This window comes from Exophiala aquamarina (genome assembly GCF_000709125.1).
Source record: "Exophiala aquamarina CBS 119918 chromosome Unknown aczIA-supercont1.4, whole genome shotgun sequence".
Classification (NCBI taxonomy): domain Eukaryota; kingdom Fungi; phylum Ascomycota; class Eurotiomycetes; order Chaetothyriales; family Herpotrichiellaceae; genus Exophiala; species Exophiala aquamarina.
The window spans coordinates 1,542,900-1,563,227 of NW_013550584.1; the positions used below are offsets into that span (position 1 = coordinate 1,542,900).

At 49.7% G+C, this 20,328-nt stretch overlaps 7 protein-coding genes across 7 annotated transcripts; 4 read left to right on the plus strand and 3 right to left on the minus strand.

Moving 5' to 3' along the window:
- Positions 1–1,459: 1,459 nt before the first annotated feature.
- A1O9_05670 (uncharacterized protein) lies at positions 1,460–2,684 on the plus strand (the record flags this gene model as incomplete). The annotated part of the gene is made up of 4 exons (XM_013404886.1): positions 1,460–1,618; positions 1,700–1,875; positions 1,934–2,156; positions 2,217–2,684. The coding sequence occupies 4 exons, from the start codon at positions 1,460–1,462 to the stop codon at positions 2,682–2,684; spliced, it is 1,026 nt and encodes a 341-aa protein (XP_013260340.1).
- Positions 2,685–3,722: 1,038 nt separating this feature from the next.
- A1O9_05671 (transcriptional adapter 2-alpha) lies at positions 3,723–6,011 on the minus strand (the record flags this gene model as incomplete). The annotated part of the gene is made up of 3 exons (XM_013404887.1): positions 3,723–5,201; positions 5,249–5,796; positions 5,891–6,011. 3 exons carry the CDS (start codon positions 6,009–6,011, stop codon positions 3,723–3,725), a joined length of 2,148 nt encoding a protein of 715 aa, XP_013260341.1.
- Positions 6,012–7,968: 1,957 nt separating this feature from the next.
- On the minus strand, positions 7,969–8,738 carry A1O9_05672 (uncharacterized protein; the record flags this gene model as incomplete). The annotated part of the gene is made up of 2 exons (XM_013404888.1): positions 7,969–8,462; positions 8,567–8,738. The coding sequence occupies 2 exons, from the start codon at positions 8,736–8,738 to the stop codon at positions 7,969–7,971; spliced, it is 666 nt and encodes a 221-aa protein (XP_013260342.1).
- A 3,141-nt stretch (positions 8,739–11,879) lies between these two features.
- On the plus strand, positions 11,880–12,728 carry A1O9_05673 (uncharacterized protein; the record flags this gene model as incomplete). The annotated part of the gene is made up of 1 exon (XM_013404889.1): positions 11,880–12,728. The coding sequence occupies one exon, from the start codon at positions 11,880–11,882 to the stop codon at positions 12,726–12,728; it is 849 nt and encodes a 282-aa protein (XP_013260343.1).
- Positions 12,729–12,883: 155 nt separating this feature from the next.
- On the minus strand, positions 12,884–14,572 carry A1O9_05674 (uncharacterized protein; the record flags this gene model as incomplete). The annotated part of the gene is made up of 1 exon (XM_013404890.1): positions 12,884–14,572. One exon carries the CDS (start codon positions 14,570–14,572, stop codon positions 12,884–12,886), a length of 1,689 nt encoding a protein of 562 aa, XP_013260344.1.
- A 1,001-nt stretch (positions 14,573–15,573) lies between these two features.
- A1O9_05675 (uncharacterized protein) lies at positions 15,574–17,256 on the plus strand (the record flags this gene model as incomplete). Its single annotated transcript, XM_013404891.1, has 4 exons — positions 15,574–15,855; positions 15,917–16,533; positions 16,584–17,004; positions 17,068–17,256. 4 exons carry the CDS (start codon positions 15,574–15,576, stop codon positions 17,254–17,256), a joined length of 1,509 nt encoding a protein of 502 aa, XP_013260345.1.
- Positions 17,257–17,947: 691 nt separating this feature from the next.
- A1O9_05676 (trans-aconitate 2-methyltransferase) lies at positions 17,948–18,895 on the plus strand (the record flags this gene model as incomplete). The annotated part of the gene is made up of 1 exon (XM_013404892.1): positions 17,948–18,895. The coding sequence occupies one exon, from the start codon at positions 17,948–17,950 to the stop codon at positions 18,893–18,895; it is 948 nt and encodes a 315-aa protein (XP_013260346.1).
- Positions 18,896–20,328: the final 1,433 nt, after the last annotated feature.

Below are 20,328 nucleotides of genomic sequence, written 5' to 3' on the forward strand. Positions count from 1 at the left end.
TTGAGGTGGTCTTCCAGCTTCTCATCTCAGACGAACCTTTGCGTTGCATCACGGGTGCTTCGCCCATTTGAGATGAGGAACGTGTCTGTGTAGTTTGACGGCGGCTCTGTCTGAACTTGCAACGTATCTGCGTTTTTGGTAGAGTGGAGCATTGATCGAGAAGGGGTTGGATGAATTCAGTTCAGACCAGGCCGAATTATCGCCTGCTTTCGTAACCTCCCTCTCAGCGTCAGTTTGTCAGTGGATACAAAGCGTGATCAATGCTTTTCACCTTCAGGCAACGGTCCATAAGTTACCGTGGGACAAACGACTCGGTATGGCTGTGTAATTTCAATATCCTTACAGTTCTGAGTCCGCTTTCTGCCCAAGAAGTTGTAGAGTGGACTGACGAGGGCGCAGCGCTTATCACAATCAGCGATGCCGTACAAGAAGGAAATTAATGAGATGAGAAGCTTTCACCTCAATAATGGAACGGCCTCGATCAGCCAGCCTACGCTACCCCCTGATCTAGTTGCCCCGAATCCGATGGTCTACAGTGTACTATGTAAGGGCACTCCTCTTTTCACGCAGTATGGTCCATGTATGTGTGGCTTTTATCCAGTTGCATCCAAATCTAACTACGGTAGGAACCTGGACTTCTTATGGTCCCGGACGGCTCGATGACCCGAAAATGACAGACAGGAAATGACACGAACACGCCAACAGAGGCTTTCACAGTTGATTGCCAAAGGTGATTGGGGGCTATGACCCCTGGTCCCACCCCAGTCCCTGTCTGTAGCCCTGATCTTAGTTCCATGCCCCTGGAATGCGTGTGGATTCATCCTGCGGGCGCTGATATCCACTCCACCGCGTTAGCTTTGCCGGTCATGCAGAATCTAAACGGCCATGGCCTCTTTAGTCCAATACTGCATCCGTACTCGGCACAGCCTAGCCAAGTTACCACCCCATTCTGGTCTCAAGAAGCGAAGAACCGTACCTGCGTGGCAGCTCTAAGACAGTGCTGAATGAGTGCTGGATATGTTTCGAAGAGCGTAAATCTCAATTCCGGTCTGGTCCACTGAAGTATAGTCATGTGCACACTACGTACACACAGTACATGCCAAATCATCCATTGTTCCGCTTTATACCAGAGTCTTTGTCAGTTCTTTCGACTATTGCCTCAGACCGGTACGAGACTGAGTCTTCAAAAGCCAACAATACTCTCTTGGCCCAACGCGTCTGGTACAATTGTCTCAGCAGACAAAAGTGAGCCCTTGAGCCACCGATACCCACACGACTTGACAGAAAGACGTCAATCTCAGGCAGAATGGGTAGAGATCAAGAACATTCCCCGTATCGAGACTCCTCACTTCAATCCTCATCCTCCAACGACACAAATTTTGAGCTCCACGACAAGTCGCATAGCATGCCGTACCAAAACGAAGTCTGCTGCCAGGACGGCCAGAAAGTTAGCCGAGCCATGTCGCTTTCCCCATATGCCGAGAAGGAAGGCCGTGGAACAGAACCCAAGATTGCGTTAGAGTATACAGTTCCCACCACCCAGAAGATGATGGCGCTGGGCATATATTTCCTTTGCAATGTGGGCCTTACACTATACAACAAGGCGTTTCTCGGATCCGTGAGTGAAGCCCTTTCAGACTCTCAGGGCCGGAGGTCGCAACGCATCGAAAGCCAAGTACTGACAGTCCATATCTTGTAGCTGCCCTATCCCTGGCTCCTGACAGCCTTGCACACTGGGTGTGCTTCAGTCGGATGTTATATCTTGTTACTTAGCGGTCGCTTCGAGCTCAAACCCTTAGGTGACCGTGAAGCTTATATTTTGTGTGCTTTCTCGCTCTTGTTCACTGTCAATATTGCCATTTCCAACGTGTCTTTGTAAGTATTCTAGGCCGATGCTAGTGAATGCCATCGTTTGCTGACCAGCGTCATGCAGAGCTATGGTATCGATACCGTTTCATCAGGTCGTCCGTGCGACGACTCCACTGATCACCACTGCAATGTACCGTGTGTTCTACTCGCGCACGTATTCTACGCCGACATATGTCTCGCTGCTTCCCATCATCCTGGGTGTCGGCCTGGCTACTTATGGAGACTACTCTTTCACGACGGCAGGCTTCTTGATGACATTCCTAGGTGTGGTCTTGGGAGCGTTAAAGGTTAGCAGTTCATCTCTCTCTAGGAAATTCAAACTTTTCACTGACCACATCAATCCATAGTCGATCGTCACAAATCAGATCATGACCGGTAGTCTCAAACTTGCGCCCTTAGAGTTTCTTTTCCGCATGTCACCGCTTGCTTGTCTTCAGTCCTTCATCTACGGCGTCTGGTCGGGCGAAGTCTCTAATCTGATGGCCGACATCGCCCCAGTCAGGAACCTCTCTACGACGCAGCGGGTGTACGGAGTGACAGCTTTACTGGTCATCGTTCTATGCAATGGATTCCTGGCCTTTTGTCTAAACGTGTCCTCCTTCACCACCAACAAACTCGTTGGGGCGCTGACGATGACCGTGTGCGGCAATTTAAAACAATGTATCACCATCATCCTAGCTGTGGTGCTCTTCAACGTCCAAGTCGGCTTCTTCAATGCTACAGGCCTGGTGATCACCATGATAGGCGTGGCTCTATATAGCGCTGTGGAACTGCACTCGAAGAGACAGCGGGCGCATGCCCCAGGCTCGGTTTGAATTCCCGCTGGTTTTACATGTCGTTATACGCTAGATTGTTCTGATAAATGTGACTACTTATTGTAGTCCGAACCACTAAGCAGTACTTCCCGCTCCCCTCCCAAAAGGGTAGCCTCCAGAAGTACCGATTGACAGAACCCAATCATATTGGCAAGCTAACGGCAACATATGAACACTAAACGCCTGGAAAATGAACCTCGCTAGCTGCCTTTTCCGTCTGCAAAGGATGGACAAGGATCAGTACGTCTCCCTTCATAGTCCAGCTTTCACCATTGTGAGATCTGATCAACGCGTAGCTAGTGGGCCATTATTGTGTTGAGTAGATTGAATTCACTTCATAGAACCCACTATAGAGCCTTGTCCGCTGAAAGGACATGGCGAGTTTGTAGACTGGAGCGAGATCGGTCGTGTCAGACCCTCTTGCAGCAATGTATGAAGGACGACTTAGTATTTATGTAGATTCTAGCCGGCTCTTGTTGTAGAAGCCAATTGTTTCATCTCTTAAGAGGTTACATTCTTATTGTGTGGTCAGTGGTCACGCCTACATAGGTGTTTGCATCTTATATTACGTGCTGGAGAACTCAACGATAACGCCTTTAAGGCTTTACCACCCTTACGACCACTAGGACGACATTTCATTTTCCTCTTTCCTTGAAAACGAAAATTCTGGTTTATTTCTACAAAAGGTTGCTTGCCTTAATCTCGCCTAGCTGGCAAAATCAACTTGGCTGCCCGTCCTCGATCCAATTCATGTCGAAACCACAGGGGTCTGCGCGTGAGGATCGCAAAAGAGAGAGAGGGAGAGAGGGCCAGCCTTGCTTCAGTTAAGCCCTTCGCCATCCCGTTGCGCGCATAACCATAGCACACTACAAACGGCCCGACCCGACGAAAGCAAGATCACGATCGTCCACCTATCCTCCTGAAGCCTACCGAACGATCCGAGTACCTCCCCACACAAATTTGAACGCCCATTGCATGAATTACATCTGTGGAAAGAAGTATTGCCCATTTTCGCAAAAGTGTTGGTGAATCGGCTCACTAGACCTCAATCCCCTTGGCAGGCTCGCCTCCATCTGCGCCAACTGGTGCGACGCCATTAGTAGCGGCTGCCCCGTTGATGTTTGTAAAGCCCACTCGCTGACCGGAATGAGCGTGCATTGCTTCTTGCATCATTCGCATTCCCTCCTCAGGGCCCTTCATGCTCGCTTGCTTGAAAGTGTTCTCCATATCTTTCATTCTCTTCTTGAAAGCCAGCCGGTCGAGGAAGAGTTGTTGACGTCCTTTCTCTAGATCTCTTCGTTCGGCTTGTACAATCTCCTCCATCTCTGCAAATTGGGCAAGTTTGAGTTCGAATTTCTGCAACGTCAGGTTGACGGCTGCTCCGACCAGACGCGTAATTTCTCGTTCTTCATGAGACGCGAGACCACTGGCGCGGGCGGCTGTGGTTGCTAGGGCTGTGGTAGCAATATCATTGATCACTGCTGGTGATCCGGTTACATCGGACGTTGTCTTTTCTGCTGGTGCAGTAGATTCGTCCACATCCATGGCATCTTCAGATTTGACCGGTTCTTTCTCCTTTGCAGATTCTTCTGACGGGCCACCAATTCCTTTCTCTAGTTGTGCTCGTAATTCTTTCTGCATCACTGCGATTGAGCGACCCGACGCAGCTGCAACAACACTTGGATCTGCTAGTTGAGAGATGAAGCTGATCACGGACATGACAGGATTGTCCAGTTGACTGATTGGACTTCGACCAGTGAGACTCTTCAGGGTGGCTGCGCCACTCAAAGGACCATCCTCAAGATACTGATCTTGGATGTCAAGCTTCAAGAATTTCAGGACACACTCTTCTCTTGTCCGCGTGCCAACATGCTTTGCAATCTCGTTCCAGTCGTTGTCAAAATTTTCAAGACCTTCCAACAGCAAGAGTGTCTCTGAGTCAGTCCAGGGAGCATCTTTGTCCGGGATTTGATTGTATTCGGGCTCTTCCATCTTGACGAAATCCGAGGATCGATGATTGCTGGGCATTCTGGATTGGAAATAGCAATTTGCACATAAGTCATACTTGCCTTCACCCGAAACATGATTGGCGGTGACTGGATCGGATTTTGCGTAATGAAATCGTGATCTGGTGCAGTCGATACCGCATGAAAAGCAATTAAAGGTCTTAAGTGGTTCTCGAGCAGCTTCATCCATGGCCTTGGTGGCGGCATCTCCAGAAGCTGACCCGTTAGCGGTTGCCCCATCACCATTGGGTTGCTTCTCTGGCTCCTCACTTGTCTTTATCTCCTTGCCCTTGTCGTCGTAAACATTGCGGCGAAGTTCGAGATTGAGGTCTGCTTTTGACGAAGGAGTTGCCGATTTCGCTCGATCGGTAGAAGCGTGTGGTTTCCCCGGAGTGGTGAACGTATTCGGACCTGGTTGGAAGGGCTGGAGGCCACGTGGAGTATCGGCTATTACTCTGAAATGCCCAGTGAAAGGGGGTCCAATATTTGCAGGTCGAGTCTGGGGATCGACCTATTGTAATCAGCAAAAGCAAAGTTAGAGTCACGACTTATTCATACTTGGTAATTGATGAGACCCCATTGCTCCAAGAACGCGTGCACGCGCATAATGGCACAAACATCGCCTGCCAAATTCCGTCGACATGCAGTCACTGTAAGGTACTCGACGGGGTTGAGACGATAGGTATTGATCATGAAATCACGATAGTCTTTATACACGGCGGGGGTTTTGCTGCGGTTTCGGCTGTTGAAAAATTCGGGTAAAGATTTCTTCTCCAAGGCATGGATTGTATGCATATCAAACCATGTGCTATAGCTGGGAAGGATGATCTGGTGTGTTTGTGAGATCAGGTGCGAGTTGGCCGAAGCTTCAAGGGCTGACTTCGATTGCGCGGTCTGGCCATCTGTACCAGTCGCGGCGGCAGGTGTTTCTTGGGATTCTCCGGCAGCGTCCTTCTCTACGTCTGCATCCTCGACCTTCGCATCTTCCTCCACTCCACCCATCTCTGCATCTTCCTGTTCGGCATCTGGATCGTCTTGGGCGGGGGGTGATTTGGGCGCATCCAAGGGATTCGCAGAAAAAGAAGTACCGGTTTCGGTAGGGGTATCTGTGTTTGCTCAATCGTGTCAGTAGGTAGAGTCACTGTAATGCTAGCGCTTGGTGAAAATCGCCAGAAGCGAAGGAAAGATTGTGATGCGCACCTTGAGAGATCGGTAGCTGGGACTCAGATGCAACTGCCGGCGTATCACTGCTGACTGGAGGGAGTGTGGCAACATCAGAAGCCTCTTGCTTCAACTCCGTAGGGGTCTGAGTCTCATCCATCTTTCGATGAGTAGAACGATTAAAGAAGCCTATGGTTCGGCCCTTTCAAGAACAGCGGCAGGCGCACAGAATGAAAAGGCGATTTAATCAACTTGAAATTATTATCAAGGTATGAAATACATGAAGAAGGTGGAAGAGATCGAGATTCGCAGTTGCGACAATGAATTGGGGGAAGCCAGCACTCGAAGCAAATCTTGTCGCGATACTTGAACTGCGCGATGCATCCAGAGAAGACACGCCCCCCAACACGAACATTGCCCTCCTGCGTTTTGCCAAGACGCGACCGGATCACGTGAGTGGCGCCTGGCACCAATCATGACTATTCTGATACAAGGCTGCAGCCTTGCATCCGATGAGCAGCCCATTGTCGTTCCCTTGTCTTCTTGAATGTATTCATAAGTAAGCTAGGAATACCCAAACTATGCTGAGAGCCATCATATATCCCATGCAGTGTTTCTTTTTGAGTAAATTGAGCAAGTCACTGATTCACTCAACTAATGGCCCCTCTGGTGATGGAGCGAAATAAAAATTCAAAAAATTGAGATCGTCTCCCGTCATGAGGTCCCCTACATTCCTGCCAGAAATGTTATACCTATTCGGAGGCGACTGGACCGGAGCTGAATTCGATGCAGATGAGATCATGTTCGAGGCAATTCCAAAGGCTGAAGAGCCTTGCAGATCAGGCGCTGCAAATGCCGAGCTTTTCGACACTACACCATATCAGCCAAGTGAAGATCCCGAGGATTAGGTGCGCCATACATAGGCCATCAATTGCCGACATGAGTCTTTGTAGATAGTCGTGGCACCTTTTCACAATTTTATTGCCTTGGTCAAGCAGAGCCAACGCTGAAATGCCCGTTTCGAGATATGTCCTACATTCTTCTTCCGAGGGAGGGTTAGGAATGTTGTGAAAGCCCTCTTGCATGATTAATATAATGCCCGATAACACGAGGGCGGCATTGAAAGCTGATGGGTAGGTCAGAAGTCTGGTTCGGGTTAGATAGGAATGATCGCATCTTACTATAATACAGTGTATACCACCAAACATTCAGCAGCCTCCTGGCAGGTCCTGAATTGTGGACAAGCCTATGCACAATTGAGATGATTTCCATGGACGACCTCAGGCAGACGTCGATGCTGTTCCGACCAAGTCGACTTAGGAGAGTGGTGTCTGCCATGCCTGACGCTGGATTGCTAGCTAGCTCGAAGTATTTTACCAAGACAGGTCGATGGAGTAAGATCGTAAGATTTAATGACCGTAAAGTGAGAACAACCTGGAAACGGTTGGACTTACCAGAAGGCGCCAGCGTGTCGTACGTTGATATAAGATCTGGTAACTCTTTCGAGGTGATCGTCTTTAGCCACAGCGGAAGGGACCTGTCCCATTCTCGAAGTTCTCCATCAATGCTTGAAAGGGGGGATAGGACATCTACCACACTGGGGGGAGCGTCAAACCCTAGATTTTGCCCATACTGTTGGTCAATAACCTTCCACATGATCTGATAGAGCTTTCTAAGTCCAAGTTAGCTCCGGATTGTACTTAGAAATTGCCGACTCACATTGTAGCATTGAAGACACCTAGACTATATGTGGTGCTTTCGTCGCTGGCACGGTTTCCAATGGCTTCAATGTCCATGGGCATATCTGTCTTGACGTAATTGTATGGAATTGCTGATGGGCGGCCAAGCGTCATGCTAAGCGTTCTGGGGCATTCTTAGCAATGCCAGACGCAGATCATTGAAATGACGCACCTGTCAAGAATGACGCAGACATACCATGTGCGGTTGCGCATCTCTCTTTCGAGGCGAGGGAACGTAAGGGAGGCTTGTCGTGAGTGCAATCCAATGCGGAAAGCGGTGCTGATTGCCATTGCCAGGGCGTTACTGGTCTGGACAGAAGTGCGGGTCGCCTGGAGATAGTGGGTAACAAGCAGGAGATATTGAACTGAAGGAACACATTAGCCTGGCCATGGTATTGAACATAGCAAGCATTTTGTAGACTCCTTACCCACTTCTAAAGTTGTGCCGCTCAGGACAAGGGGATCGCAAAGACTGACAGCCCTTTCGTAGTATTCTTGTGCTTCCAGCGAGCGATTCTGGAGCACTGAGTCGCTCCGCATTACGGTCAAAGCGCCCACGGCTAGAATCATGTTCAGGATACCCAGCCAAATCTTCCGCGTGTTCATCGGCCCGTTTCTCTTCATCTGCGCATAACACTCAAGGAAAGTAGGTTTGTGCAGGTTTGGAAAAAGCAGACCAACATCGGAAAAGTAGTTGTCAATAAGAGTTTCAATCTTCCCCTCCGTTGGAAGCGCAAATCTGTCCAAAGCATTTGTTGCTTGAGTCTTTTGCGAATTTTGCAGGTCCAGTGGCGAGTGTGCTATGTTCAAGAACGCCATTCCAGCAGTATCCAAGGAGGCTCCCCATGGGTTCGATATGTGATTCAAGCGAGCTACCATTTGGGTAATGTGTCTGGTGAAAGAAATATTGGAAGATGGCCCTATGAGCGAGGGCGTTGAGCACGAAAACTTCTCAATCCGAAGGCAATCTTCTTACCAAAGAACGTCAAGATCTCCTCATTCTCAAGAAGAACCGCTCCCATCCCGTCCACTGGCGCATTTGGTGAGTTCATGCTAGGGGTCTCATCGTTGACTGACTGTGCCAGCCCTAATGGGCTGGTATCATTCACAGTGGATGGAGCCAGTTCCTTGATTGACGGCGGACCCATTGCCGCTTGACCATTGACCAGCTGTTCATGCCCAATCGCGGATGATGCGACGAGCTCTTCCAGGGCCCGCAGTCGCACGTTGAGCTCCAAGTATTCACTAAGTACCGCTTAGTATAGTGTGCCTGCTCAACGTAAGACGGAAAGAGCCGTTCGCTACCTGTTATCTTCGGATGCCCTTGGAGGCGGTGCATGGAGATAGACACATTTCCTTCGCGATTCCTTGCAAGCCCCACAGATGGGATGCTCACCATCGCACTGGCAATCCGGTGTAAGGAACTGTTGGGTTCATGGACCAGCTCAACTCACACGTGATTTTCTCGTCCTGCATGCATTGCAGGCAACTGGTATACGGCGGCGCTTTTGACGAGGCGGCTGGGAATCTGCAGCTCCCTCTCGTTCTTCGCTTGGATGCTTGGCCCCTTGGGAAGACATGATGCAAAGCTAGGACTACGGGCCGTAGTCTATTGCCCGAAAACACATAACGTTCAGCAGGGGCGGAAGTGCTGCGGGATAGGGCTAGTTGAAGCGATGAAGAGGTCTCTTAGCTAAATCGATCGCTACCCGATGTCCAGTTCCAAGAGCATCTCCCAATATCCGGGGACAAAGCGGGATATTAGGCGGACCTCGCATGCCCCAGGGTGTTTCCGGATAGGCTTGCCGACCACCCGCAAGCCATCCCCGCCCCGAAATATCAAGTCCAAGAGTCTGCCAAGAACGGACACAAATCCCTGTACCAGGCAATCATCATTTCTGTTCATTTAGTAGACTTCATCTTATGTAAAAGTATATCTTGCTTTCGTTTGCGAGTTGTTCGACTGCTCGTCGAAGATACTCTACAATAACCCAAAGTGATTGGGTCAAATGCAGTCCATCCGTTGAGTGAGGAGCTCAGGCTCATCGTTACCGTAAGTTTCATGGTAAGTCGGCGAGGCAAGAGTGTGATGCTTCGCATTTTCGTCAAGAAGAGAAGAAGGGGAGGACAGACATACCACACGACAGGTTGTGAGGCGTACACCTTTCTAGAACTTCAGCCATAATGTCACGGTGAATCCCTAGGTTTTCGGTGGCTACAAGGCTGTCGAGTGCGAAAGTTCTTGCCAAATTTTAGCGGGACAAGGCTATCACGCCACATCTGGGGAATGAGTTTGGCAATGAATGATCCAGATTTCGTGCCGATGTCTCAGGTTCTATGCAAAGGGTTTGAACTCTCAGATCCTGTCAAACTGATTTCATGTCTGCTCGGATTCTTCCTGCATACTAGGAGGCACCAAACACCGCATCGCCATCTCTTCTACGGTGCCTGAAAGCTGTTCGCATTCACAATGCACCACTGGGCCTTCCGGACCGGTCGTTTGTGTTCCCCAGACGCAAATCGACTGACATCTCGAATCTGCTCTACGGCACTTCCGTAATGGTCCATCAAGCTCTGGAGCTTGGTTCGGAAAAACTGTATCTAGAATCCATCAATCAGATCTTGTGAGTGGGTGATGTTGTTTGCTCTGGCTTCATGATCAACGCGGATGTCCTCCATGGCTTCTCGAGTCATGCGAATGCTTTCATATTGCTCATAGACCGCTTTCTAAGCTCGGACCCAGAAGCTGGACAAACGATGGATCTCGAGAGTTTCGGCAGATATCCGCAGATTGATGGTCTCCAAGGAGGCTCGAGAGTACAATGTTATCATCGACATCCAATACCCGAGTCTCTTGGAACGCAGGTGTGTCGATGTATTGGGAAGCGTCGTCGATCTTTGCATGCACATCTTGACACGAGGTTGCTAGGTCCGGCAATTTTGCAAGGAGGGAAAGCCTTCTTTTGGCATGGGCTGTGTCGGGATCATCTGGCTCTGGTCGAATGGGAACCATCGGAATGCTTGCATGTCTGTCACCTGAGGTTCCAGGACTGCCGGAAAATGTCTCGTGAGGACCGACTCCCCAGGCTCTGGATTGTGCCAACGAGGGACAAGGGAGTGGGCAGTGGTCGGTGTCGTCCTCCTCTTTCAACGTAAATCCCATCCACGATCGAAATGCCAGATCCGTTTGAGAACTCGTGGCTCATCCAAGGTCAGCACCAATGAAAGCAAAAAACGTGAGCCACTTCGAAATGGTCAATGTATTTGTCATATCGGTGTGGCCCAATGACTTCAAAAGGGAGAACAACAAGGCTGACTGTTCGAAGATGATGACATGGTTGAGAATTGAAGGCCTCCCTCGAGGTGCTTTGTAAAAGACGGTATAAGGAAATATACTGCCACTAATGGTGGTCCCTGTCCCCGTTTGTGAACTGAAGGCAAGAGGATCCTTTCGCATCTTCGATCGAAAGGACGTGAAGGTGAACGGAACGTGAAAATTACTAGTACAACGGCTCTCTGGATGTATGGGCTATGGAGTGCACTCACCAGGCTTGGGTCCCGTGTCGATCTCAATGATTCGCGCGACAACATCCCACCAAAGACTGATTGTGTCTGAAATTATACGCTCGCAGATCCATCTGATATGCATTCTCTCATCGTTCTAGCAGCGATACTATTTTAGCTTTTCAACTCTCAGTCTCCAACCCGTGAATTCAAGCAAGGCTGAACTTCGGAGGACAAGGCTGCACCCAATTTTTGGTGAACATGTACTCCTCAAAAGCCGAGATTACCCGAGGTAAACCGTGCCAGCGAAATCGGGCCGCTGCACCGCTTGTCTCTTTGCCATCAAAGAATTCACATGAACCTCCCTTCTCGAAGGGACTACTTTCATTACTACCTATACCTCTCCGGACCGTCTTTCTCTATACACTCAGTCGTTCTCTTTTATGTGCCATAGAGTTTTAGACTTTTAGAGTTTGCTTTGTCTAGAAAGTCTTTTCTTCTTCTGTTTTTAATCCGCTGCCTTTTTTACGTGTCGGGTCGTTCAGCAACAGAAAGGAAAATGGTTGTGGACGATGTAAGTGCCTCTTCTGTGAAGCCCACGACGCTGGAATTGCCCTGCAAAATCTACCTTCAATTTGTCAAAGTTCGCTTCGATCGGTAGCAACAACAATCACTAACCACTTGTCTCCATGCAGGGGTCAAACAAGTCTCTTCTTGTTTCTTTAATCGCAGGAGGCACAGCTGGTGGCGTTGAAGCGACTGTTACATACCGTACGTTACCGAGGATGACTCTCAATCTCATTCAACGTCTAATTCAGCTTATGTGTGCAGCATTTGAATTTGCAAAGACCAGGGTCCAGTTACATGACGACAGTCCGACGCAGAACCCTTTTCGTGTGATCCGGAATGTCATCCGGACTGAAGGCCCTAGAGCCCTGTACAAGGGTTGTGAAGCTCTCGTCGCTGGAACAGTGGCCAAGGATGCCATCCGCTTCATCTCCTTTGACAGCATCAAACTCGCATTCAAGGACCCTGAAACAGGTACTTTATCACCAGCTCGAAATCTCCTCGCAGGCATCGCTTCTGGCGTGGTAGCGAGTACGTTCGCCGTGACTCCAACGGAACGAATTAAAACAGCTATCATCGACGATGCAAGGTTTTCCAAACGCTTTACCTCACCATGGCATGCTACCAAGACTCTAATCGCGGAGCACGGTGTTCTCCGTGCATTGTACCGGGGTTATATCACGACAACTTTGAAACAAGCCTCCACTACTTCCGTCCGCCTGGGAACATATAATATCCTCAAAGACTTTGAACGGCTTCGCAATATCCCACAGACTACAGCAACAACTTTTGCAAATGGTGCAGTGGCCGGCACAATAGTGGTGTTTGCAACCCAACCATTCGACACGCTGAAGACTCGTGCGCAAAGTGTACGAGGGGCAGGGGTTGTCGAAGCATTCACAAGCGTCATCGCAGACTATGGTGTGAAGGGTCTGTGGAGAGGAAGTACGATGAGGCTAGGGAGAACAGTGCTCGCAGGAGGCATCCTGTTCACGACATATGAATGGGTCGCAACTTTGATCACGCCCATTCTTGATAAACGTATGTTACCAGCAAGGAGCGAGTGAGGTTGGCACCAAGTCCAACGCTGATGATGGATCACTGTCAGGGCTTGTGCGAGGGCGCTCCGCGGTATAGTCAGCCGACTGAGGCGACTCGCTCCCTTAGAATGTCCATTGTGAGGGGAGGCACTTGACTGCAGAGAATCGAGCCCCGACTTGGCTCACACTCCTGTAGAGGATGTCTCAAGACTCTGGAATAATTGCTCAGACACAATCGGAAGCCCACAAGCCTTTGCTCTCAACGCCATTTCTTCATACATGGCCAAATCTCTGCTCAGAAGTAGAGGAACGGAGCTAGTGGTTGGGGTGTCATTGCATCCGAAATGGACGTTGACTGCCACCAAGTCCTGCCAGATGTCATTACAGAATGCGTGATTGACTGCTCCCAATGGGAGAATAGAAAGTGTGCGGCCGGTGATTCCAATATCTTGTTGATAGAACCACGGCAGAGACCTTAGCAGAAGACGGGCAGTATCGAGCATATCCACCGCAGCGTGTGCTAGACTGTCCTGACCAGGAATCCAACGAGCATGGCTCAATCGCCCGTCAGTCTCTCCAATTTCAGATAGCGCTATCTGCGCGGAGATGAGAATATCTAAGGCGTACAGCTTATATGCAAGGCCATACGCCCACGTAGCAGCGATGGGCAAAGAGAAGAACTCCAGGCTTTTGGTTGATGAGTGGTGGTATCCCAGGTTGCAGATGGAGGAGCCGTAAACTGCGAGGAAGTCTTCCTTCCATGTCTTCAGTGTGTCAAGGATGTTATATGCGTCTCCAACTACCTCCCGCAGGGCATCAGTTGTATGACCAGTCTCCTTAAAGGGCTTCAGGCCGTCGAATTTTACCATGACCGTACAGATCCGGTCAGCAATGTCAATCAACCCGCCCATATAGGAAGTGTTTTTCTCGGCAGTTCTGAGCGAATGGCCATCAGCTCCGGCACGATTTGTTCGATTTTTAAAGTTTGTCAACAGGGAAATTCGTCGTAAGGGCAGACAGAAGCACATTTCAATTACCCGAAACTCTTCTATTAGATCGTAAAATGTTTCCGGGAGGTGACTGTGACCAGATATTTGATGCAAGATCAATGCCGTGATGCCGTCGACATGACGAATCATGTCGACAAGTGATACGTTGACCGCAAGTTCATACATCGCAGCGACATGACAGGATAAGAGCAAGGCTAGGAAATCGGCTGGGTCCAGCCTCTTCTTCCCAACATAGACGACATACCGCCTGACTGCTACCAGGCTTGTTTGGTAGGAATCAAGGGACTTTCTCTTAACATCTTCTCTGCAATCCTCTATCGCGATCAACCCAAGCGCGATGGAACGCATCATCGCTCTAACCACCGCTCTCTCCTTGTAGAAGGCGATATTGAACGCGCGGGTGATCCAAGATGCACAAGGCGCCGCTGATCGTTCGAGAGCGCATGTTAGTGGCGGCATGAACTGGTGGCAAGGAAGGAATCTAGATCGGAAGTCGTCGATCAACGCAGACGTGTCCTCTTTTTCCAGATTAAATTCAAGCATTGGGCAGGGCCTCATCGTGGAAATCTGGTTGGCTTCCTTCTTGATCATCTCAGCAGACTTCGTCGCGTTCGGAGTCTTCTCAGGGGCTCTGTTCCTGTGGTTGTTCACGCATAGTGCTTCCAACGTTTTCTCTGGAATCCAACGAAGTTCCACAGCTGAGCTACATTTGATTTCAGTCTCAGTAGAATCACGGTGGCCTTGCTGAATCATTTTCTTTCGTTCCCGAAAAGCCTTGACGTTTAATCTGACTTTCTCACGTCGAATGGCTGCTCTATCCTCTGCCGCCAATCCATGATACTGGGTTTGCTTTTGTTTCATCGCTTGTGGCCCACAGCCAGTGTTTCTGGCTGCCGGAATTTGAATGAGTGGATGGAGAGGTAAACGAAATTGTAGAACGCGTGGCCTATATATTGATTGAACAAGATCCCATTCAATTATATGGCAAAATCCTGGCTGATGTAACCCGCTAATTTTAGCTACTACAAGTATGATGACTAAGAGACAGCCATGCTAGTTCGTTGGGGGGGGGGGATTGTAGGGCTGTTGCTTCAAGAAGATAGCCCGCGAGGAAATGAAAGGGTCGATGTCGGTTTGCGGTCTGTTGTTCATACGAGGTACCTAGACAACCCAAAAGAAACCCAGGTGTGAGTTACACTGCGATTTAAAGCCGATTGAAGGAGGAACGTCTACTCTTTGAATCTCATGGAGTCGTCCCTGACGAGGGAGCCAATTTTCAGCCCCTACCAGCCTCGGCACTCAGCCTCATTGACCCTTGCTTATGCCACGTGATCCACGTAGGACCGGGCCCGTCATAGGCTTCAGACCTTCAGTTGGCCATAGATTTGCTGAAGCAAACGCACTCGTAGGCACCAAGTGTGACAGCGATGAAAGGCACAATCACACACAATTAGCGCTCGCGTGGAGATATGCTAGATCTTGCCTTCGAAGACGCCAACCACAAATGAAAGGGAATTTCCGTTCTCAGTCAAGGTCAACTATTGGAGAAAAATGGCATATTTCTCGGGGATTCAGCGGACGCGGACCGAGAAACATTCTCGTCTCCTCTGATGGCGAACGCCAGATGTGTGACGAAGACGTGGGCAGCCCAGATTCCCTTCGCGGGGCTGTAACGGCTTCCATGCCGAAGCATCGCATTCAACCCCACTCGAACTCTTACTGTCGCTTCTACATAAACTGTATCAAAGAGCTTTAATCCAATATGACTTGATGACACAGGGAGATTATCTGCCAAACAACAACTGATCATGGGTCTGGTCACGATATCGACGCCGAAATTCACAGGGAGTCAATCTCTCACCATGCGACTGGCAGTGGTCATCTGCGTCATTGTCCTGTTCGGGATAGTGCTAGCAGTGATGACCAGATATCGTCGAGGGCTTAAACAGGTGCCAGGACCTTTCTTGGCTAGTATATCTTCTCTCGATCGAATAATTACTGCCGCTTCAGGTCAGCAATTTAGGAGACATCTGGAATACCATGACAAGTATGGACCCCTGGTCCGCGTTGGACCAAATCAGGTGTCTTTCGCCAATTCAGACTTGATCCCTCAAGTTTATGGGATCACCAGCCGATTCCTCAAGGTCTGTTCGACCAGACACAGGAGATATTATGGTTCTCCTTGCTAACACACAGGTGATCCAGAGCGATTTCTATTCGATGTTCGACGTGAGATCAAAACAAGGGAAGGCCATTCCCACAGTATTCTCTGTGCGTGACGAAAAGCGACACAAGGGCCTCAAGAGGCCTGTAGCAAACGCATACTCGATGAGCACCCTCGTTGAACTCGAGCCGATGACTGATGACTGCATTGAGATACTGCAGAGAAAGTTCGACGGTATGCAAGACAAGGACTTTGACCTTGGAGAGTGGCTTCAATGGTACTCCTTTGATGTCATCACATCTGTGACATTCTCCAATTGCATGGGGTTCATGGAGCAAGAAAAGGACGTTCAAGGTATCATTGAAGCTATTGAAGGTCGATTGGCATACAACTCAGTCGTTGGTGAGGCTCCCTATCTTCATAGATTCCTACTGGGCAACCGTCTGGTGGCGTCTCTGGTAGGCCGGGTTCCTATCCTGGCGTGGCTAAATTCAACTTCACATATTATTCGTTTCGCAGCTAAGCAGCTCGAGCGCTACAATACCCGGGACAAGTCATTAGATTCGTTGCGGGATATGTTGGCAAGGTTTCGGCGGTCTCGAGATGGTGAGGAAATCATGTCCAGTGATGACTTGTTAAGTCATGCATCCAGCAACATGTGAGATTCTCCTTACAGACCTGGAAGATGATGTTAACAAGAATACTTAGTCTTGCGGGGAGTGACACTACAGCGATCTCACTCAGGTCGATGTTTTACTACTTGTGCAAGAATCCGCGTTGTTACAATCTTCTCCGAGACGAGATCGACCAAATGGAGCAGGCCGCCGAGCTATCCCCGATCGTGACATTTGCGGAAGCAAATCGTATGCCATACCTCCAGGCGTGTATGAAGGAGGCCATGCGGTTACACCCAGCGGTAGGTCAGCTGCTCGAGCGAGTAGTTCCAGCCGATGGATGGGAGATCGCCCCAGGTATCCACCTCCCGGCAGGTACAATTGTCGGCATGAATCCGTGGATTCCCAGCAGAGATAAGTCGGTCTACGGCACAGACGCTGAGGCCTTCAGACCAGAGAGATGGCTGGAAGCAAGCGAGGAAACGCTTAAACTGATGGACAGGAACTTTCTGGCTGTAAGATACTTCACCTCCGTGGAGGTTTCCCTTCCAAGTTTTGGAGAGCTAACGTCGAAGTAGTTCGGTGCCGGAGCGAGAACCTGCCTAGGCAAGAACATCTCTCTCCTCGAGATGTCGAAACTGGTCCCTCAAGTCATTCGAAAATATCAACTCGAGCTGTCGGACCCCAAGGCTGAATGGATCTTGACGGATAATTGGTTCGTCAAACAAACAAACCTCTTCTGCCGGCTGAAGAGGCGAGAGACATGATATACCCTTCATACAGTGCGCATCAATGAGACGTGGAAGCCGTCAAGCATAGTAGTACAAATCTACCATTCCAGCATTGCCCGTGCAGCGTTCTCCGCTGGCCCCGCAAACAAATGCAAAAATTATGTCAACTTTTGTTTCTCCCATTCGGCAGTGATAGCTACCGATTGTGTCCCGTGGATCATCACTACTCCGTAGAATTCTTATGGATCACATGGTGTGGGTTTGCCCGCTTGTGACTCTGCCATTAGAGAGTCTTTCGGAAAGACTCCGGCGGGAGTACAAGTAACTTCGTCTCTTTGGATCCTTGACTTTAGTAAAGGGCGGGGATTTGAGTGGACCCTGTAGGATCAAAGAAGCTTCATTGCTCGCAGCTGAAATCTCTCAACTTGCATGGATGAGGCAAAACTTTATCTAACCCCTCATCGGTGTCACCACGGACTCGGGTCGCGGTATCATGCTAGTTAACACCAACCCAAGTCGCATTCGCTTCAGCCTTGGTGGATCTTACGCATCGGCGCGTTATCGGCAAGTCTGTACTTACTATTCAGCTCCTCTGCATATTAAATGCTCAGAGATAATGTTGGGCCGCGAATAGAACTGATCCACAGCCAACATTGAGGGGGTATCAAAAACGGCGCAGTCCAACGTGGTTACAAGCCCATAAATATCTACCTGAAGAATGCACATGATGAATGTCGTGAGCCGCAACCGCTTCGGACTTCAATTTACAGCTGCCACAAAACAACTGCTGCCGAAGCAACAGCACCAAGTCCAGTGGACCTTGACAACGACTCGGACATTCAGATCCAGCATAGCCGCGATGGTAGATGCACAACAGAAAGACTGGAGTGCAGCACAGTACCTAAAGTTCAATGTAGAGCGCACGCGTCCATCGCGAGATCTGCTGAGCCACGTTCCGTTGAGCGCCCCCAAGCAAGTCGTCGACCTCGGATGCGGACCGGGGAACTCGACCGAGGTGCTGGTGTCTCAGTACCCCAAGTCCACAGTCGCCGGCATGGACTCGTCACCTGACATGATCGCGAAGGCGAAGGCTACTTTACCAACTGTGGAGTTCACGTTGGCGGACTTGGGCACCTACAAGCCGGACAGACCCGTGGATCTGTTCTTTAGCAACGCGGTCTTTCAATGGCTTTCGGCGGACGAGCGAATACGCGTGATCAAGACTTTGTTCGAAACGCAAGCTCCAGGAGGGGTGTTTGCGTTCCAGGTTCCGGACAATTTCAATGAGCCGTCACATGAGGCCATGAGGTCCGTTGCTGCGTCTGGGCCTTGGGCAGAGACGTTGAAGCGTCACCAGCCTGCGCGAGACGTGTTCCAATCGCCGCAGGAGCTTTATGACGAGCTGTCTCCGCTGGCGTCAAGTCTCAACATCTGGCATACGTACTATCAGCATGTACTGGAAAATCATGAAGCGGTTGTTGAATGGGTCAAGGGCACCGGCTTGAGGCCTTTCATCGACCCTCTTGCTCCTGAGCAAAGGGCCCAGTTCCTGGGAGAGTACTTGAAGCGTGTGAAGCAGCTATATCCGATGTCGCATGATGGCAAAGTCTTGTTGCGCTACCCGCGACTATTCCTGGTCGCCGTCCGTAAACAAGGCGTCTCTAGAGTCATATGAGGGGCTTGGAGGGCTTTGATGCCTCGCACGCAGTGTGAAGGCCGAAACTACGTTTTGCAATGCTTTCTCAACATCTGTCGAACAAAAATGACACCCTATGGTTACAACTCGATTGGTCTGAAGAAATGCCACGATAGTGGCGGGGGAGGGAGAGAGACAGAGAGAGACAGAGAAAGAGCGCACGGAACTTTTTTGAACTTCCTGAATCGACGGGGAACGCACCTCTAGGCGTTGCGAATAAGTCAAACCCAGTAAAGAAGACATGGCAGGGCGAGGTGCCATATCTCAGTGAAGCAAATCAAGCATATCAAACATACAATTACGTGAACAACATCTTACCTACCTTGCAAAAGAATTCCAAAGTCCTATCACATATACCACCTTGGGCCAGGATTGATAATCGAACCTACCGTCTTGAATGGTCTCTCAAAGAACACGGATGCTGGACTGGATAGTGGAGAACTAGGTTCTTGGTATCTGGGATCCAGCAGCTCAGGTCGACTGAGAGAATTGATAAACAGCTGGCAAACAGTTGCCAGCCCTAGTTGACGACTTCTTTTGGCACCCGTCTTGCTCCAAAGCAAGACAAACCCACGATAGGCTTCTTGAGAATGAATGGAGTCCGAGGCGAACCAACCAACAATCATCGGTACCTGCTGAATGCTATCTTGGCCAAGGCAGTTTGGATTGAAGCCATTCCGGAGAGCATAGATTTCTGCGGAATCACTTTCAAAGAAGTGAACCCAGAGTGACAAGTGGAGCTGAAGGACCTGTAGATTGACGCCTAGTTCGTCTCCATTCGCATCCTCCCTCATGGAAGCGCGAAGGAAGTTGCTGAAATCCTTGTCCATATTGTCGAGCGCATGTCTTATCACGGTGAGGTCACCATTCACGCCGGGAGGCTTCGTCTCATAAAGTCTTAGGATCATGTTATCATTTCTCTGTCGCCATGACGTCTTTGCTGCCACGGTTGGTGCATCTAACATGATCGCATCGATGGGAGACCTTGGCTCCATCTTGATGGGCGAGTTTGGTGCTGTTAGAATTGTCGGATCGGCGCCTTCGTTAAAGATATATTGTGTCTCTGTCATTCGGCCGTCAACGGCTTCGCCTTGAGCCCACACGTACTGCCCAGAGCCATGTGGTTGATTGAGGTCATGTGTGTAAACAGTACCATTCTGCCTATCATTCCCGTGGCGACTGCGGCGACTGCGGCTATGGTTATTCTTGTGCTTGTGATGGTCATGGTGATTGTTGGGCACATTGTCGTTGTTGGAGCGATGGTCATTACGGTTCCAGTCATCGTTTGATTGCTGATTCCGATTGTTACGGCCCTTTCGGTGTTTATTGCCATTTTTCTGATAGGGTTGGTTTTGGTTGCTTCTATTGTTTTGGTTATGCTGTCGGTTATTAAATGGATCTTGATTATTATC